Source organism: Struthio camelus, chromosome 6 (genome assembly GCF_040807025.1).
Source record: "Struthio camelus isolate bStrCam1 chromosome 6, bStrCam1.hap1, whole genome shotgun sequence".
Classification (NCBI taxonomy): Eukaryota; Metazoa; Chordata; class Aves; order Struthioniformes; family Struthionidae; genus Struthio; species Struthio camelus.
In genome coordinates this window covers 28,066,860-28,082,955 of record NC_090947.1, presented here as the reverse complement: position 1 = coordinate 28,082,955, position 16,096 = coordinate 28,066,860, and the positions used below count along the sequence as shown (strand labels likewise).

Sequence of the window (16,096 nt, the reverse complement as noted above, 5' to 3'; positions counted from 1 at the left end):
GCCCGCGGCGGCTTCAGCGCGTCGGCGCCTCCCCCTTCCGGCGGCGGCTGACAGCGCCCCCGCCCTCCTGCCTCGGCGGCGCCGGGAGCCGCAGCCATGGCGAGCGGCCGGGCGGAGGAGGCGGCGGCGGCGGTGGCGGCGGCCGCCGCCGAGGAGGAGGAGGAAGAGGAGGCGGCGGCCGTGGCGGCGGCGCGGCTGGCGGCGGCGCTGCGGCAGCGGCTGCGGGGCTGGGAGGCGGCGCTGGCGGCGGCGCAGCGGCTGCTGGTGTGGGAGAGGCCGCTGCACAGCCTCGTCACCGCCGCCGCGCTCGGCGGGGCCCTGTGGTGAGCGGCGGGGGGAGGGGCGGGGGGCGCCGCGCGCGTGCGCGCGCGCCGTTGGCGGGCGGGCGGGGGGGGAGGGCGCGCGCCCGTGGCGGGGCCGCGCCGCAGCAGCAGCGGCAACAGCAGCGGGCGCGGAGGGGGGGCGGGTGCTCGGCTGCGGGGGGGGCCGCCTGTCTCTCGGCCCGAGTGCTGCCGGTGGGAAGGGGCTGTGCGGCGGCGGGGAGGGTGGAAGCAGCCGGGGTGCCTTGCCGTGGCCTCCCCGCCCTCGGCCGCCCCCGCTGCCCTCAGCTGCCCAGGCCGGGCTTCTGACTCGCTCAGAGCGGTTGTTTCTGGATGCCCCGCTCTGTAGTGGGAGCTGCAACCAGGTTTCCTAATCCCTGCTCCGTAAAACATGGATAGAGGCGAAGCGACTGGGGAAAGTAACTAAACCATCCTGCGTGTTTGTTTTCTTGCTGAAGAGTGACAAACATAGCGTGGGGAGGGAGCGGAAATAAAAACACTGACTGTACAAACAAAGAGTTGCCCAGTTTCTGGTCATACATGAGAAGTCCTGGGCAGCACTGGTATGAGATAGTCCTGGGACCTTTCTTAAAAGGGTTAGGAAGTCTCTTGTCTGTTGCCTGGGGTTGGCCGGGGGTGTGTAGAGACTGGGGTGAGAAACGCCGAGGAGCTGTCGCTGGTACCCCAGTGTGCAGTACTGTGTCTTGTCTTGAGGGATCTCCCTTCCAGTCTCACTGCCTTTTCTCGCTGGTTCCCAAATTGAGGTCAAGGAGGTTGTGGTGAGTGGGCTGTAGCAGGAACCATGGGGCTTTTAGGGTCTTTTTAATTAAAACCTTGACGATGGTGCGTGGGTGTTTGTTGTAAGTCTTCAGGGTTGACAGTGATCTGTAGTCCAGGATGTTTGGGAACTGCTACACCATCTAATCCTCTCTCTGGTGTCTGTCTTCTATGTTTCTGTGATAGAGATGAGAGCAGCTATAGTCCACAAGAAACAACTACAGAGGATGTGTTTATCCAGGAGGAGCCCTGCTGTTTTCCTTTGACAAGCATAAACAGGCTCCTCCCTGATGCGAGCAAAGTGCCAAGAGGTTGGACGGGATTTGTCCTATGATAATAAAATGCAGCTCCCAGCAGCTGCACTTAATTGGAAACTCGCCCAGGCACATTTCTAGTTAAATTTTGTGTCCTTGCTCTATTGGTTCATTTCACCCCATAATCACAGTCGGCAAACCCAATAGTTTCCTGGAACGGAAAACTGCTGTGTGTTTTATTTAAACCCTTCTGCTCATTGATCTGTTTTTGGAGGACGCTGATCTTTTGCGAAGGCCAAGGCTGCTCTGTTTGGGTATGACCATATTCCTGCCGTCCCACCTTCCCTGGCTATCGGTCTCATGGACACAGCAGCAATATAACAAGTCTGGAGTGTGAGTGGCAGAACCCAGCTGTGGATGGGAATGAAAAACATCCTGTTTGTTTGTATAAACAATGAGTCAGTTTTATTGGCAAAACATTCTCCGTCAGTGCCTTTCCAAGCAGAAAAGGTCAAAACTGTCCAGGGAAAGAGTTAAATGTTAGTTGCACATCAGATAGGAAAGGACAGAGAGAAGGGAGAGTGGGGAAAGTATGTGACCGAGCGGCCTTTGAAGTCACTCTGAAGAGGCTGCTTATATTCTCTTCCCTCATCCATAAGATTATTCAGAGGCATAATAGCTGGGTACTTAAATGACATTGGCCTACTCTATCAAATGAAAAGGTCCAAAAGCAGAGCTTTGAAGTTAGCGGGAGGGGGAAATGTGTGCCGTGAGACTGAAGGTATGGTATAGGGTGATGACTAAGGGGCTGTGTAGGAAAAGGTTGAGGGAGGAACAAAGAGTGCCCAGAATATGGGACAGAAGAGAGAGATTTAAATGTCATGGAGGGGGAGGAATTATTTACGGCCCCATAGAGCATTTAGCCTGTGTCCTGTAGCTGAAATACATAAATTAGGGAGGGATAGGAGGAAATTCTTCCCGAGTTGATGTGTTAAGCTACAGAATTGTTGTCCCGTGAGAAGGGATGAAAGCTATGTTGTTTAGGTCATTACAGAGCCTCAGTAAGTCCTTGAAAAGAATGTGGATTTTATTCTGTGCTCCTCAGGGAGACAGATCTCTCCTCCAAGTCCTCTGCCTCTGCCTTGGTGGGGGCCACAGCGCTCCGCCGTGCCGCACAGCAAAGTGCGTGTGCTCTCTGGTTCTGTTCATTGGCTGGTGCATTTGCTATTAGTTATTGACAAATATTTTTTGAAGAGGAGCGAGGTGAAATATCTGAGTGGGTTTTGCTTTCTGGAAAGGAATTTTTATTAATGGAGAAGAAGGCGAGAGCATTTCCCCTGGCTGTCTGAGAATGGTTGCAGTTGCTCTGGAGTGACTTAAAAACAGCTCCTCTGAGCTGGAGCAAAGTGCTCGTGAAAGGAGGAATGCAAACGGACACTACTGGCTCAAGTCCCATCCTGGGACCTTTGGTGTTGAACCTATATGAAGTGGGCAGATAAACTCTTTCATGGTGGGATTGATTGCATGAGTATCTGCTGGTGTTTGGCTCAAACCAATGTGTTGGTGAGTGACATGAAAGGTCTTAGGATAAAGTCAAGTGAACAACTAAACCACTTAAATGCTAGGCTCTAATTAAGCAGGGAAATGTTTGCGATTTAAAAAAAAATCTGGCAGCTGGAAGCTGATACAGGGTCTGTTTTGGTGCTACCTGGGGATGGCAATAGACATTATGATGACATATAGGACATAAGTTTTCAGAGAACGGGCTAATTCTCAACCAGCCTCTGCAGAGCCTGCTCAGCAATTTGTATTTACGTTATCTAGAGCCTCCAGCCTGAACACTTGAAGGGACTTGTACTAGTACAAGGGAGCATTAGCCTTGCTTCACAACCGAAGGAGAAACTTGGGAGCAGGGGAGGAGCGTACTCGGAGATGACGGGTGTCAGCTCTGTGATCCCGGTTGGATAGTGGGCAAAGGCGCCGTTTGAGAATGTGCTCATGGCTGGGCGCGTGCTGTGGAGTACAGTGCTTGCTGCATTGGCCTGTAGCAGTTGGATGTTTCTGCTCTTTTGAACGCTGAGCAGCATTTGTTTGCTCATCAAGAGCAGTAGCTGATTGCCTTTTCCTAGCATTACCCCCCACTAACAACTTCCCATTTGGTTTCTAGGTTGTTTTCCTCCACTTCCCTGAGACCCCTCTTTCTCCTCAGCATGTCCTTTCTTGGCATCCTCTTGCTGGAAAGATGGAAGCCCAGATTCCTATTTGACTTCTCAGGTATGTGATGGGTAACACTGTAGCTGGTAATGCAGTTCTCAGGTTACCAACTCCTGCACTATGGCCACAGTCGGTCTGTTTCTGACTCTGTTAAGGATGTGTAAGCGCTGTTCCTTCTCTAACTGCAGGCATTGTTGCTGTTGCTGCCCCTTGCATACTGATGTCTACCAGAGTATTAGGATGTACCCCTTGGCAAACCTATGCAAATAGAAAGCAGCAGTCTTTAAGGACTGACAGAATTGCTCCCAGTGCTGAGAGGTGCTGGGAGTAGTCTTGAGAGTGACTGTTGAGGCCCAGCTAGCTCAGATAAGCTTGTCAGAGAAACTGGTGATAGCGATGTTGAAGTGTTTCTGCTGGGCACTGGAATTTCTCGAAACTTGAATTTTCCTAGCCAGCTTAGAAAGGAAGGTAAGAGCGCTTGTGGTCTTTTATCCCTCTTTCTATGCAGAGTTTAACTTCTGCTGTCTGTGTAAATCAGCAGATGTGTGTGGCCTTTTTCTCCTTTCACCTGTCATGGTGAAAAGGTTATTCCAGATCTGAGTGTATATGGCCACCTGAGCTAGGGGGAGGAAATGGGGGGTTGAATTGTGTCGATTTTAGTTAGGTGCAGTGCGGGCGTATGGCCTGAAAGAGGCAAAGCAGGTGAGAGCCACTTTGCCTTGCGACACGTAGCAGAGTGGACGATGAGGTCTAACAGCGAGGACAGTTAGTGTATTGTACCTGTCCTGAACAGCATGCGGTCTCCAGCTAGTCAGTGAGTCTGATCACTTGGCTTATCTTTCCCATTTATTAAAGGGCCTTTGCCAACCTCAGACACAATAGCAACAAGAGTAATATTCTCATGATGATGATAGGCATGGATTGGCTGCTGTCTGCTTTGAGTGCCTCCTTCATTGGAATTTATTATACGACTGGACCTAGAACTGCCTACTTCATCTGCTGCTGCTGCTGTTCAAAGGCAGCCTGGGGCCCGCTGTCCCTGCCCCCCACTACTCTAGGGAGGGTTTCTGAATGAAAGCCCCTCTATGTGTGTGTTTGTAAGGTACCCTTTATGTGACCTAAAAGGGTACTGGCTTAAAGGGTGCTTTCACAGAAGTCCTGATAAGATTAGATATGTTTCAGCTGTAGTCTCAAAACTGTTTGCTTTGTGCGGTTTAGGTAACTAGGCAGCCAAACTGGACTGGCCAATTTAATTTCCTGCTTATTCGCATTATTTTTTTAAGGGAATAGTTTAAACCCAACCCAAAACTTCTCATTTGAAACGCATCCAGAAACGCGAAAGCTTGGTGTCCCATACAGAATGGTGTTATTGAGGCAGGTCGGGGTAGAACCTCTCCAGAAAGGGCCAGGCCTGTAAAAGTTGCATTATCTCAGAGAAAATAGGAAATCCATACTGAAATCAATTTCTGCGATGCAGAGCAGTGAAAAATGAAAAAAAATGGATTTGGGCTAATCCTGTGTCATCAATTCTGCTAGAAGTTAGCGTGCATCCTATTGAGCTGTTCCGCAGTGGCGTTTTTCCCCATGTTTTGCTCCCTTCTGACTCCTGTCTGCTGCTGACGCCAAAGAACAGGAACACCCTTCTGGTGTACCTGATTAGGTTACGGTCCTGATTTCAGCTTATTCCACTGAACCACGTTTCCTCACCCCCTGCAAGGAAGAAGCTGTGAACTGCTTACCTGAGGGGGCCTCCTGGTTGAATTGGCACTGCTGAATACTTAGGGGTTTTTGTTTGGCTCTGGCTTCCCACTGAAGCAGAGCTATAGCTTTGTGGCTTTCCTCCTCAGTGCTTCCTGTAAACCTTTCCAGGAGTTCTTGGAAATAGGTCAGTACCACACCTTTAAGAACTGGCATATGTATACAACAAACCTCAGCTTTTGGCAGTTCTGTGTGTCTTGGGTGACTGCTTATAACGTCACTTCTGAAGGAACGCTGGCATAAACCCCCAGCATTTATTCTGCGTTTACTCGCACACTGTGAGCAGAGATGCACGCGCTCACAGCACCAAGATGCACAACCTTTTTAGGTCCTGTCAGAAGGGACTGGGTGTTTTCAGCTCCCTTGCAGGGTATTTTCTTCATATGTAACCACCTCTATGTGGAGTGGTTAATAAATATCGTTTAATGACTTAGGAAACATCTCCACTTTCTCCTGAAATGGTTATCAAGTGAGGATGGTTTTTGTAGCACTGTTGTTTGGCAGCTGTGTTTTGGTTGGAGTTTAGTGGAGAAGAGCTCTAGCAATGGCCGCATTGCGAGTGAATGCTGGTACTCCTTAAAAAAGGCCCCTGCTTTCTAGCTACAGTTTACACACTGATGAAGAATTCCTCTTGAGGAAGCATTGAAAACCTGTAAGAGCCAAGGAATCCATCAACGATTATTTATCAGTACCAACATGTAACCTGAACTCTTGTGCTGCTGACCAGTCTCCCAGAAGAGTCTGGTGTGTGTCAAGTGGTTCATATTAATCCACAGTCCAGTGTGAAATGCTGACAGTAAGATTTCAGCCAGTTACTGATGTTCTGAGGCCAGCTGGGTGTCCTGCTTTCTGGCTTAGTTGTACTGGTGCTCAACAGTGTTGCGGCACAGGTTGCAGTTTTACTTACGTGAATTTGGCCCATCTGAAATGCTCTCTGGGTTTATTGCGGTTGTACTATTCCTCCAACCAGTTTAAGACTCCAGTGCGTTGGGATGGACAGCAGGCAGCCTACACTACTGTAGGCAGCAAGCTACTATTGATTTTAAAGAAAGCTTGTGTTTTGCCAGATAGGTTAAATCACGTGAACGCTCTGCAGTCTTCTGAAATGTTGTGCAGCTCCCCTGGATTAAAAGTCTCTCTGACACCCTCAGAAGAAGCAGCTGAGGGCAATTGTTTCAGTCCTTCTGTTGGCATAGTTTTGATGGCTTGGACACTGCAGTCAGCCTGGGAAGAGTGGAGTTCCTGTGCCATCCCGCTTGCTGCGTTGCTGGTGCGTCTGCAGAGTACATCCAGTGGACTACAGTGAGCATCTCAGCACCTTGTTTGGTAGCTGCTAAAACCAGTATAGCCAGCAATCATAGATGGGCCAGTGCCAAATATAATTTCTTTAGTCACCTAGTGCAGGTAAAAGATGAGGCTTTGAGTTAAAGCTGGATTTCTGCATCCTGTGATTAAGCAGCTTTAGATTCCTGAGCACAGTAACAAAACACAGCAATGGCTGTTATGAGAGAGAAGCAACTGCTCAGCATGGGTGAAACTGCATCCATGATATTTCTTTCTCACTCTGAGGCAATAAATTTGAGTTCCTTTCATGGCCAGTGCCTGCCAGCTGCCCAGAGAGCCATGTCAGACAGTCAAGGGTAGAGGAGTGGATGAGCAACCCAGGCTGAGAGCAGTTGACTCCTCTTGTCAGGCCAGATTACTGGGAATCTGGGTCACGCTCTCAAAGAATTGCCTCCTCCCTTCTGTGGATAGCCTCCCGCTCCGCTGCACTGTGCAAGCTGCCTGGTGCAGCGCCTGCAGCGATAGGAGGAGTCTGACGTACTTGGCCAAACATCCTGTATCTTGGGAGGATGGTGACAAGGCCACTACAAGCAGTTACTCCCTTCTGTGGGAATGAAGTGAGGGTTAAATTCGAGTCTGAAATCTCACTTGCTGTTGGCAGTGAAGCATATTCATCTCTTCTGTGCATTTCCCTGGGGAAGACACTTCCACTCGTGGACCTCGCATCTGGCTGATGACTCCAGGGAGGCTAGAAACCCCTTTTATTTCCACATGGCATTTGTAAACCCGTTTCTAACAACTAGTCTGGTCTTTAAGCATAAGCTGTCTTCCTTTGTTTTAGTCCTATTTATATGGTGACACACTATGGGTCGGATAGGGTCCCACTGATTTTTAAAACCTCTTGGACAACTTGAACCAAGTTTGATGTTGGCCAGACAGCATCAAAGATGATTCTCTCCCTACCAGTTTCAGAACAATAGGCAGACAGGAAGAGGAAGGTAGACCTTGAGGGGCCTTGACAATATGACCAAGGACCTTATTAAAAACAGGAGAGTTATAAACGTTCTGCTGCTGGAGGAGCTTTAGTTGAAGCTTGTGCATCTTTAGACACTAGTCAGCTGGTCAGAAGACCCAAATCTTTGAGAAACCAGGCTCATGAGTTCCACTGGTCACAGAAATATTTGTTTGTTTTTCTTTTCCTGTACGAGTCTGAGGGCAGAGCACAAGTATATGAACTCTGCTGTTGAAACATTGCTATTCCCTTCAGCACTACACAGAGTCCCCATTTGATCATCACTGAGTTGGGTGCAGGGAGGGATGGGAGATGCTTTGCCTTGTTCTCAGCCAGGCTGCCAAACCTTAGCAGGGTAGTTAAATTTGTGCCTGGCTGACACGAGGTACTGTCAGGGGACGTAAAAGAGCCCTAAAATTAGACAATTATACATGAGATTGCTATTTGGTAGTTAATTCCATGAGAAAGGGCAGAGACGGGGGGGAGATCTGTGGCATTTGTATGCTAGCATCCTGCCAGGGACTGTGGTCTGGTCAGTGGGAAATGCAGCAGAGACCGGCCAGTGCCTTGTTTAGCTCCGTGGCAGGAGCTGAAGTTTTGCCCAGCTCGGAGACCGTGCTAGCAGCCCTTTGTGAACGACAAGGGCTAAGCAGCTGCCCTTGTCTTTAATATGGTGCCGCATCCTGTGGGGATTACGCTGTCCGAACGTGTGGGGGTCTAGGGTAAGCTGTACGATCGCTGCACTGGAAAATCCCGGCGCTAGTCATGGAGTGCACCTCAGATATGAGCGCTGTGCCACTCGTTTGTCAACACAGGCTGCAAGATGTGCTGGGACACCCTGAGACCAGTGCTTTGGCCGCTCCAGTTCTCCAAGTATGCTCCACTGAAGCCTGCACAGTGCAAACTCCAGGCCAGTTTTTAGTCTGATTCCTGCTTGCATGTGAGCATGAAGAAGGTCCCCAGGGTGCATCCCTAGCTAAGGATGATATATCTCCAGCTCTGCTCCATTCAAGTAGTAAAAATGTCATGTTTTATTTTTCACTTGGCTGACTAATGTCCTCTGTTCTTCCTACAGCACAGCCATCAGAGGAGCCAGGAGGGGACAGGTAAGCTCACTGTGTGCTCCTTTGTGAGAGGGGAGAGTGGAAACACCTTAATGTGACACTCTCGTCTGCCCTTCGTGCTGTTGCCTGTAGACTGCATGGCTCCTGCTGTGAAATGATGTCGGTAGCAGTTTCTCCTGCACTGGGAGCTGTTTATCAGCTCAGGAGCCACAGCCTGAGACTCTGGGGAAAGCTAACGTTTTTCAAGTAGCAATAAAGCTCGAGTTCTTCTGACATTAGGAACTCTAGGATTTCTTCCCTAAATAAAACATAGACAAAGAGGATCTGTCCTGGGCTATTTTAAGAATCCTTCAGAGAGAAAGAAATCTCTGAGACTGATTTTTGCAGGCCATGTGTGTTGTCTGTAATGATGTAATTTGCATCCTGTGCTTGGCCATGGTTATGGGTCTGAGCTCCACGCTCTTGTTGTCTCGGATTTGGTGCTAAGGAATGCCGTGTAACTAGTTCTACCTCTGATGCTTCTGTCTGTGTCACTTTCAATCAATCACTTTGCATCTTGGGCCTGTGGCATGGGGATGCCGTAGCACAGTGGCTGCTGCTGCTGCTTGGCTCAGGTGTCTCTTGGCTGTTCCTGCTTAAAGGGGGAAAGTATCTACAAATTAAGTGTCTTCTGTAGTTCAGTTAAAGATACGGTCAGTATTATCAAGCCCTTGGTAGGGAGCTCCACTTCGTTGTGCAGCTGTACCCCAAACAAAACGAACTGTGTTCAGAGATTGTCTTCTTGCTCTTGTCTGTCTCTAGCGAGGGGGTGACTTCAGGGGCACAGCCTCACCTGCTCAGTGTCCCTGAGCTGTGCCACTGTCTGGCAGAGAGCTGGGTCACCTTCAGGCTGTACCTGCAGGAACTGCTACAGTACAAGAGGCAAAATCCTGCTAAGGTAAGCTGGAGATACCTACTCTTCTGTGCAGGGGCTTTTCTCTCCGTTGCTAATGGCCTGGGAGATGGAGGAGTGTCAGATCAATATTTTTACATTTGCTGTCCTTGTTTAACGTTTGCTGTTCCGTACTTTCAGACTATGCCACAGGAGGCTCAAGTAATGAGTAATTGGCTTCCAGTATTTGTAAGCTGGAGATGAGCTTAACCCCTTCTGTGAATGGCTAGTTATGCTTCGTTTTATTTCCTGGAGTGCAAAGGAAGCTCTTTGATTGGCAGTGAGGAGAAAAAGGGAAACCTACAGTCTCTGCCCTTTCACAGGCTCCACTCAACCCTTTAAGCTTGTCCTACTTACTTTGCGGATTGCTGCTAGCCAGATCCAAATGCAGCAGTGTTTCTGAGTGCATGGAAACTTGTCATAAAGCATGTTCTGATGGCTGTGAACGTGTGTTGTTTGGAAAGGGTTTGTAGATGGGAATTGCCTTAGCATCATGAAAAAATATGACAGAGCAGCCACTAGGATTATATTAGGCTTGCTGGAGTCCATTGAGCCAAAAAAGCAGGTTCCTGTCACTTCCGATTGTTCCTCTTCTATTACGACGCTGAGTAGCAAGGAGTAGGGGAGTGGGACCAAGATGCCCATAAAGCGCGAATTCATTGGAAGCAAAGCCCTGAGAGCGCCCTGGCTTTTGTAGAGCCTCTTCATTACGAGCGAAGCTTTCCACTGCTGGATATAGTTAGTATCTCAACCCATGCCCTGGCTTGCAGGGTGACTGTTGTTGCTTCTCCCCATCCCCAGGAGAATGCAGGACAAGCCGTCAGAGCTGTTATACTTCCACTTTCTCTAGAGGAGCAAGACTCTGGTCTGGTGAAGTTGTGGATTCTGCTAATGCTTCTGCCAGCTCGTTTATTGCAGGGCAGTGGCACATCATCTGGTGACTCCGTAACAGCTTCCTGTCTCTGTCAGGACAGTACCGGCTTCTTTAAAGTTCTGAGCTCTGCAGAGGAAATGTACTCTAAAATGACAATTTACAACATCCTCTCCTAGCCTCAGGGAAGAGCATTCAGTTCATAGAGAAGGTTTCAGAACTTTCCCAAAGCTTTATTTAATTTTACTGGGGTCTTGGGCTACCTTGGTCTTCCTGTGCTTAAATCTCTTTGTATGCTTACAGCTTAACGCAGCCAACTTGTCCAAGTTGTGATCGTGAGCATCTGAACACACTCAGTGCAAAGCTGGGCGAGAAAATAAACCCTTGGACTGCTTTCAGGGAGTTTGTCCTACTGACTTTGTTAGGGGCATCTCTCATTTGCTCTGACTGGGTTTCCTGCACCAGATGCATAGATCTGTCTCTGCCTCTTGTCACTTCTGTTTGTTTCTCTCTCTCTCTTTCTTCAGTTCTGCATGAGTGTCTGTTCAGGCTGCCTGATTCTGGCTATAGTTGGACACTATGTTCCAGGCATAATGATCTCCTACATCATTTGTGAGTATAAGCAGCTCTCTTGTCTGACTTAAGCTAAAATGTGACCCACCTGTACTGTTGATAAGCTGGTAGAAGCATACCTGTGGCTTTCTTGAGGGGATCTGTGCTAGATGACAAATCAATTCAGGCAATGTGCCTTAGGTAGTCTCTTGCTTTCAGCGTGTGCGTGCAGTACAGCTGCAAAGTCAGGAGAGGGAGCCGTGGTTAGAACACTGCTTTCCTCCTCCACCCACTGCTAGGGCCCTGCTGGCCAGAGAAGCAGAAAACTGCAGGCTCTCAGTTCTTCGAGTGGGCGAATTCATATCTGCCAGGCTTGAAATGGAGAGTTATTAAAGAAATGGCACGTTTAGCTTTAAGTGAGACCTTTTCTCACTGCAGCGTGAGTCCTGCTAACTCTGAAAACTGTTCAGGTGATCTGCTGCTAGCACGTCTACATATGAGCTGTATGCTGCTACCCTTATAAAAGTCTCAGTGATTTTTATTTTAGTGAGCCCACTTCAGGGACTCTGTTGCATGTTCAGGCTGGGACATGGTAGCTGAAGTGGAGGGCTTATGCATAAACCTAATGTAGATCAGTATCCTAATGTGAATGAAGACAGAGATGTGTTAGGAAAAGCTGGCTAATTAAGCAACTTCAGAATGAGTGGGAGAGCCAAGCATGAGGATTTTAGACATAGTCAGATGGGAAAGCAACTGTCATCTAACTGTGCTTTCCTTGAGGCAGAGTTTCTTGCTGGCGCCCTTTGAAAGGGCCGGGTTGCGCTCGGGCTGGCTCTCACACTCCCTGCATCCTGTGTTCACAGTGCTCAGCATTCTGCTCTGGCCGCTGGTGGTTTACCACGAGCTGATCCAGAGGATGTACACACGATTGGAGCCTGTCCTGATGAAACTGGACTACAGCATGAAGGCAGAGACGCTACACCACAAGCACGAGAAGAAGAGTAAGGACCTGCCTTCTCTCTGACTTTGTGCAGTACTGTGTTCTGAACATGAAGCTCTAGCAAAGGGGCGGTGGAGGGGCATTTCTGACAACAGCGTATGGGTGAAAGGCTGCGTTGGAGCCGAGGAAAAGAGACTGAAACTTGAGAGTTATGAGGAGGGTAACTGGGCAGGTAACTGCCTATTATCCTGTGAATAATAGAGCAACAGATTAGAATTGCCTCTGGGAACCTTGGGATTTTGGGAAACCTATGCAGTGTCACAGAGCAGGGGAAGCAGTGGATAAGTGATGCATAAAAGAATAATGTTCCTGGCTTCAGTCTCATGTCAAAGCCTTTCTTCCCTTTCTCACAGAGCGACAAGGGAAGACTGAGCCTGCAGCAGGTGATGAGCCAACAGCGGAGACGGAGAGTGAGAGTGAGGCAGAGCTATCTGGCTTCTCCCCAGTGGTAAGAGCACAGAAGAGCTATGCAGGAACCAGTCCCTCCTCCATGGTCTGTAGCAACTTGAGAACTGAGGGGTCGTCTGAGTACAGCCATGCTGGTAGCAACCAACAGAGCAGCGAGTCACTTTGCAAAATCCCAAGGGGGGAAGGGTGTTGGTTTGGTGAAAGCCATTGTCTCCAACCTGGGTACTGCAAATCCAGTGTTGCAGGGCTGGTGATGCAGTAGCAGGGCAGAATGAGCCATGCTCTGGCCTCCTCTGCTGACCTGCAGAACTGCTTTGATGCTAACACTTCATGGGCAGAGAATGCAAGTGTCACCTGAAGAAACCAGCTGTCTTGGTGTTACGTGCAGAGGCTCCGCTTCAACTCACCACTGGAAAGGGGAGGGGAGCAATACTAGCACCTGCCTTTGCTGAAGCTCTGGGCTTGAAGCTTTCGCTTCCAAAGGAATGCAGATACTGGACCTGCTGCTGCTTGTAGAAGTCTTCATAGGGCCCAGTGTGACAGGAAAGAGGGTGCTGTGCTCCTTGGTGGTCCCAGGAGAGGAGAAAGGCACAAAGGCCTTTGCAGAGAGACCTCAAGGAGCAAAATCCCTGGCTTGCGCTAGCTCTTTCAGCGCCAAGAGCCAGCAAAGTTTCAGGCAGTGCCTTATTGCAGGAGAGCGCTGAGCCAAGACTGTCTTTCCCTGACAGTGCAATGATCGCTTTGCACATCCCTTCCTGTTTTCGTACTGTCCCTGTGCAGAGTCTTTCCATCAAAGAATAGCTGCCTGGAAACTCTTGTTGGTGTGGAGGAGCCCATAGGCAGCAATGGTAGTCAGGCACCCAGGAGTTTGTTTCTCTGCCTTCATCCCATGTAGGTGGATGTGAAGAAGACGGCCCTGGCACTGTCGATCACAGATTCTGAGCTCTCTGATGAGGAGGCTTCCATCCTGGAGAGCGGGGGCTTTTCTGTTTCAAGGGCTACCACCCCACAGCTGACAGATGTTTCTGAAGGTATGTGATGAGACACTTAATAACCTTCCTTGCCCTGGATGTTTTGTCCCAAAACAACTTTGTGGTCCCAGTAAGGCCATCTCTTCTCCCTCCCATCCATCCTAACAGGACAATAGGGAGAGAAGACAGCTATTTGCAGGGGAAAGTGTGAAAGAAGAGAAACTAGTAATAGCAGCAAAGCGTGTCCTGACTTAATGGGTGATCCTGAGTTGGTCCTGACTGGATATCCGCCTCCAGCTACACAAGACAATGTTCTCCTGTCACTCCGAAAAGGGAGCAAAGCCATCCTCAAAGTCTTTGCTAATTGGCAGAGAACAGGAGGATGGAACAAACCAGCAGAAATAATTGTACGGTGCATATAGTTCCACACCTGTGCATTGATGCTGGGTGAAACAGGTCAGAGCCCCCACCCTGCCAGACTTACAAGAAAGACTGGTTAGTGGTGAGGAAAGTGGAGGTAATCGCTCAGATGTGATCACTTGAGTGTCTGGGGAAGAATAGGCAGGTGAAGCACTGTGAGCGTGATTTCCCTGACCCTGTGCCATGGGTTTCAGAGAAGGGCTGCAGATGCAGAGGGCATGAGCTGGGGAAGAAGCAGTCTTCCCTGAGCACAGAGCATGTAGAGCAGGATGAAAGAAGAGGCACTGTAGGTGAGTTGTCCCACTGGGAAAAGGAAATAACTGCAGACACCTTCCTGCTGTCCTCTCAGCGCTGGGAGGACTTCCAGGAGTGAGCCTTGGTGTGTCAGCTGGGAGTAAGCGGATGGGAGGTGTCAGCAGCCTGGGTTGAGGCAAGGGGGCCTGCACCTTAATGCCCTTGCTAATGCTGGTGCCTTTCAGACCTGGATCAGCAGAGCCTGCACAGTGAGCCAGAGGAGTCGTTTTCCAAGGACCTTGCAGAGTTCCCGTCCGTGGAAGAATATCATTCCAGAGACCTGGGACCACAGAGCGATGAGGAGGCCTTTGGTGTGCCTCTGGGTCCTGAACTTGCCCATGCTGCCCGTGAGCTGGACTCAGCAGAGAAGGAGGCAGCGGACTCTGACCTCTCCATCCTTCACCTAGCGTCTCCTCTCCATTTTGTAAATACGCACTTCAATGGGAGCGGGCAAGCGGCAGGAGGCGACGCAGAGCCAAAGATTGCCCCTGCTCCGGGTCTGGGCATCTGCATTGACACACTGAGCGAGGAGATCGTCACCACTGCCATTACCACGGCAGTGCAGAACACCCTCTCTGCCCTGCTGCGATCCTCAGAGGCCAGCGAGGGGCCCTCCCTCTCCGAATTCCTCCCCACTGAGCCCGAAGAGAAACTGAGTTTCCAAGCACAGCTGTCAGAGACCGAAGCAGTGGAGGCAGAGACAGCAGCTTCACCAGAGGACGAGGAGGAAGGAGATGACTTTGAGCTACTGGATCAGAGGGAGCTGGAACAAATGGATGTAGAGCTGGGGCTTGGAGAGGAGCAGGAAGCACAGGAATCTCCTGCTGCTCTGGCTTCGGCTTCCCCCTCTGCCACACTGGCTGACCTGCCAAAGCAAGGAGATGAGGAGGAGGCAGTGATGACAGCAGCATCTATGTCTTAGGTCTTTGTGCGTCCCCTTTTTCTCCGTTGTCGTTGAAAAGAAGGAATAACTCACGTGCAAACATGCAGTGGGTTTTTAGATATTTATGTTGACTGGGATGGAAAAGTGTCAGTGTTAATGTGCTGTGTCAGGAATAACCAATCCTTTCCCTCCTTCTAGAGCCCAGCCTTCACTGGCTGAGTGGGAGAAGCCCCTGCCCTGCAGCTGGGGAGGAGCCGGCTCATAGAAGCCTTACACCACAACTGAAACACCAACCCCAGCAAATGCTTCCTAGTAATGGTGCAGTATTTTGGTCTGTCTTCTGTTTGTCTTTCGTTTTGCACGCAGAGTACCGAGCTAGCTGTAGCTGCTGCTAATACCCAAATTCCCAGTAGGACATATGCAATCTTATTTTATTGGGTTTTTAAATGGCTGTAAATGTAAATAATTTTAACTTTCACTGGTTTAGTTTGGGGGGAGGGATGAGGTGCACAGTCAAATTTGGCTCTCAGGGGCTAGGGGGAGGGGAAAGGGGGTTTTGGGGGTGGAGGGTGGCAGTACAGAGAGGGAAGCAGATGGGTTCTGCGAAGCAGAGAGACCCTTTCTGCAAGCCATTAGCATTTTTCACATCACTGCTGGAACAGGGTGTCGGGCGACACCTGGTTTCTTCCATGTCTGACTTGAGTTACGCTACTGTGTGGCTGCGGAGTTTTTTGCAATCAATGAAGTTCACTCCTGGCCCCCGTTCAGTACTCCAGTTTCTTCCTGCCTTGGCTTCCTCCTGCCCGTTTCTCTGTCCAGACCGCTGCCCTCAGCTAGCTTGGTCCAGCACCCCTTCCCGGCTCGGCCGCCCCCCTCGGTGGGGCAGGGCAGCATGGCACCTGAGCAGCCCGAGGCGGCTGGAAGGGGGCCCCGAGCTCTGTTACGCAGCAGAGGGCCTGGCTGGTGCGTGTCCGTGGGCGGGCGGGGAGGGGAGCGGAGGGGAGGGCTCTGGCCTTGGAACCGCGGCTGTCCCCTCGGGGCGGTCTGAGCGCTCACAGAGAGCCGGGGGGGGGGGGCCCTCTC

The 16,096-nt window shown here is 50.2% G+C and overlaps 1 protein-coding gene across 1 annotated transcript; it reads left to right on the top strand.

Moving 5' to 3' along the window:
* The first annotated feature begins 72 nt into the window (after positions 1 to 72).
* RETREG2 (reticulophagy regulator family member 2) lies at positions 73 to 15,783 on the top strand. Its single transcript, XM_068948871.1, has 9 exons — positions 73 to 323; positions 3,519 to 3,625; positions 8,695 to 8,725; positions 9,485 to 9,620; positions 11,013 to 11,097; positions 11,901 to 12,038; positions 12,391 to 12,485; positions 13,341 to 13,476; positions 14,316 to 15,783. The coding sequence occupies exons 1-9, from the start codon at positions 97 to 99 to the stop codon at positions 15,050 to 15,052; spliced, it is 1,692 nt and encodes a 563-aa protein (XP_068804972.1). The 5' UTR covers positions 73 to 96; the 3' UTR covers positions 15,053 to 15,783.
* Positions 15,784 to 16,096: the final 313 nt, after the last annotated feature.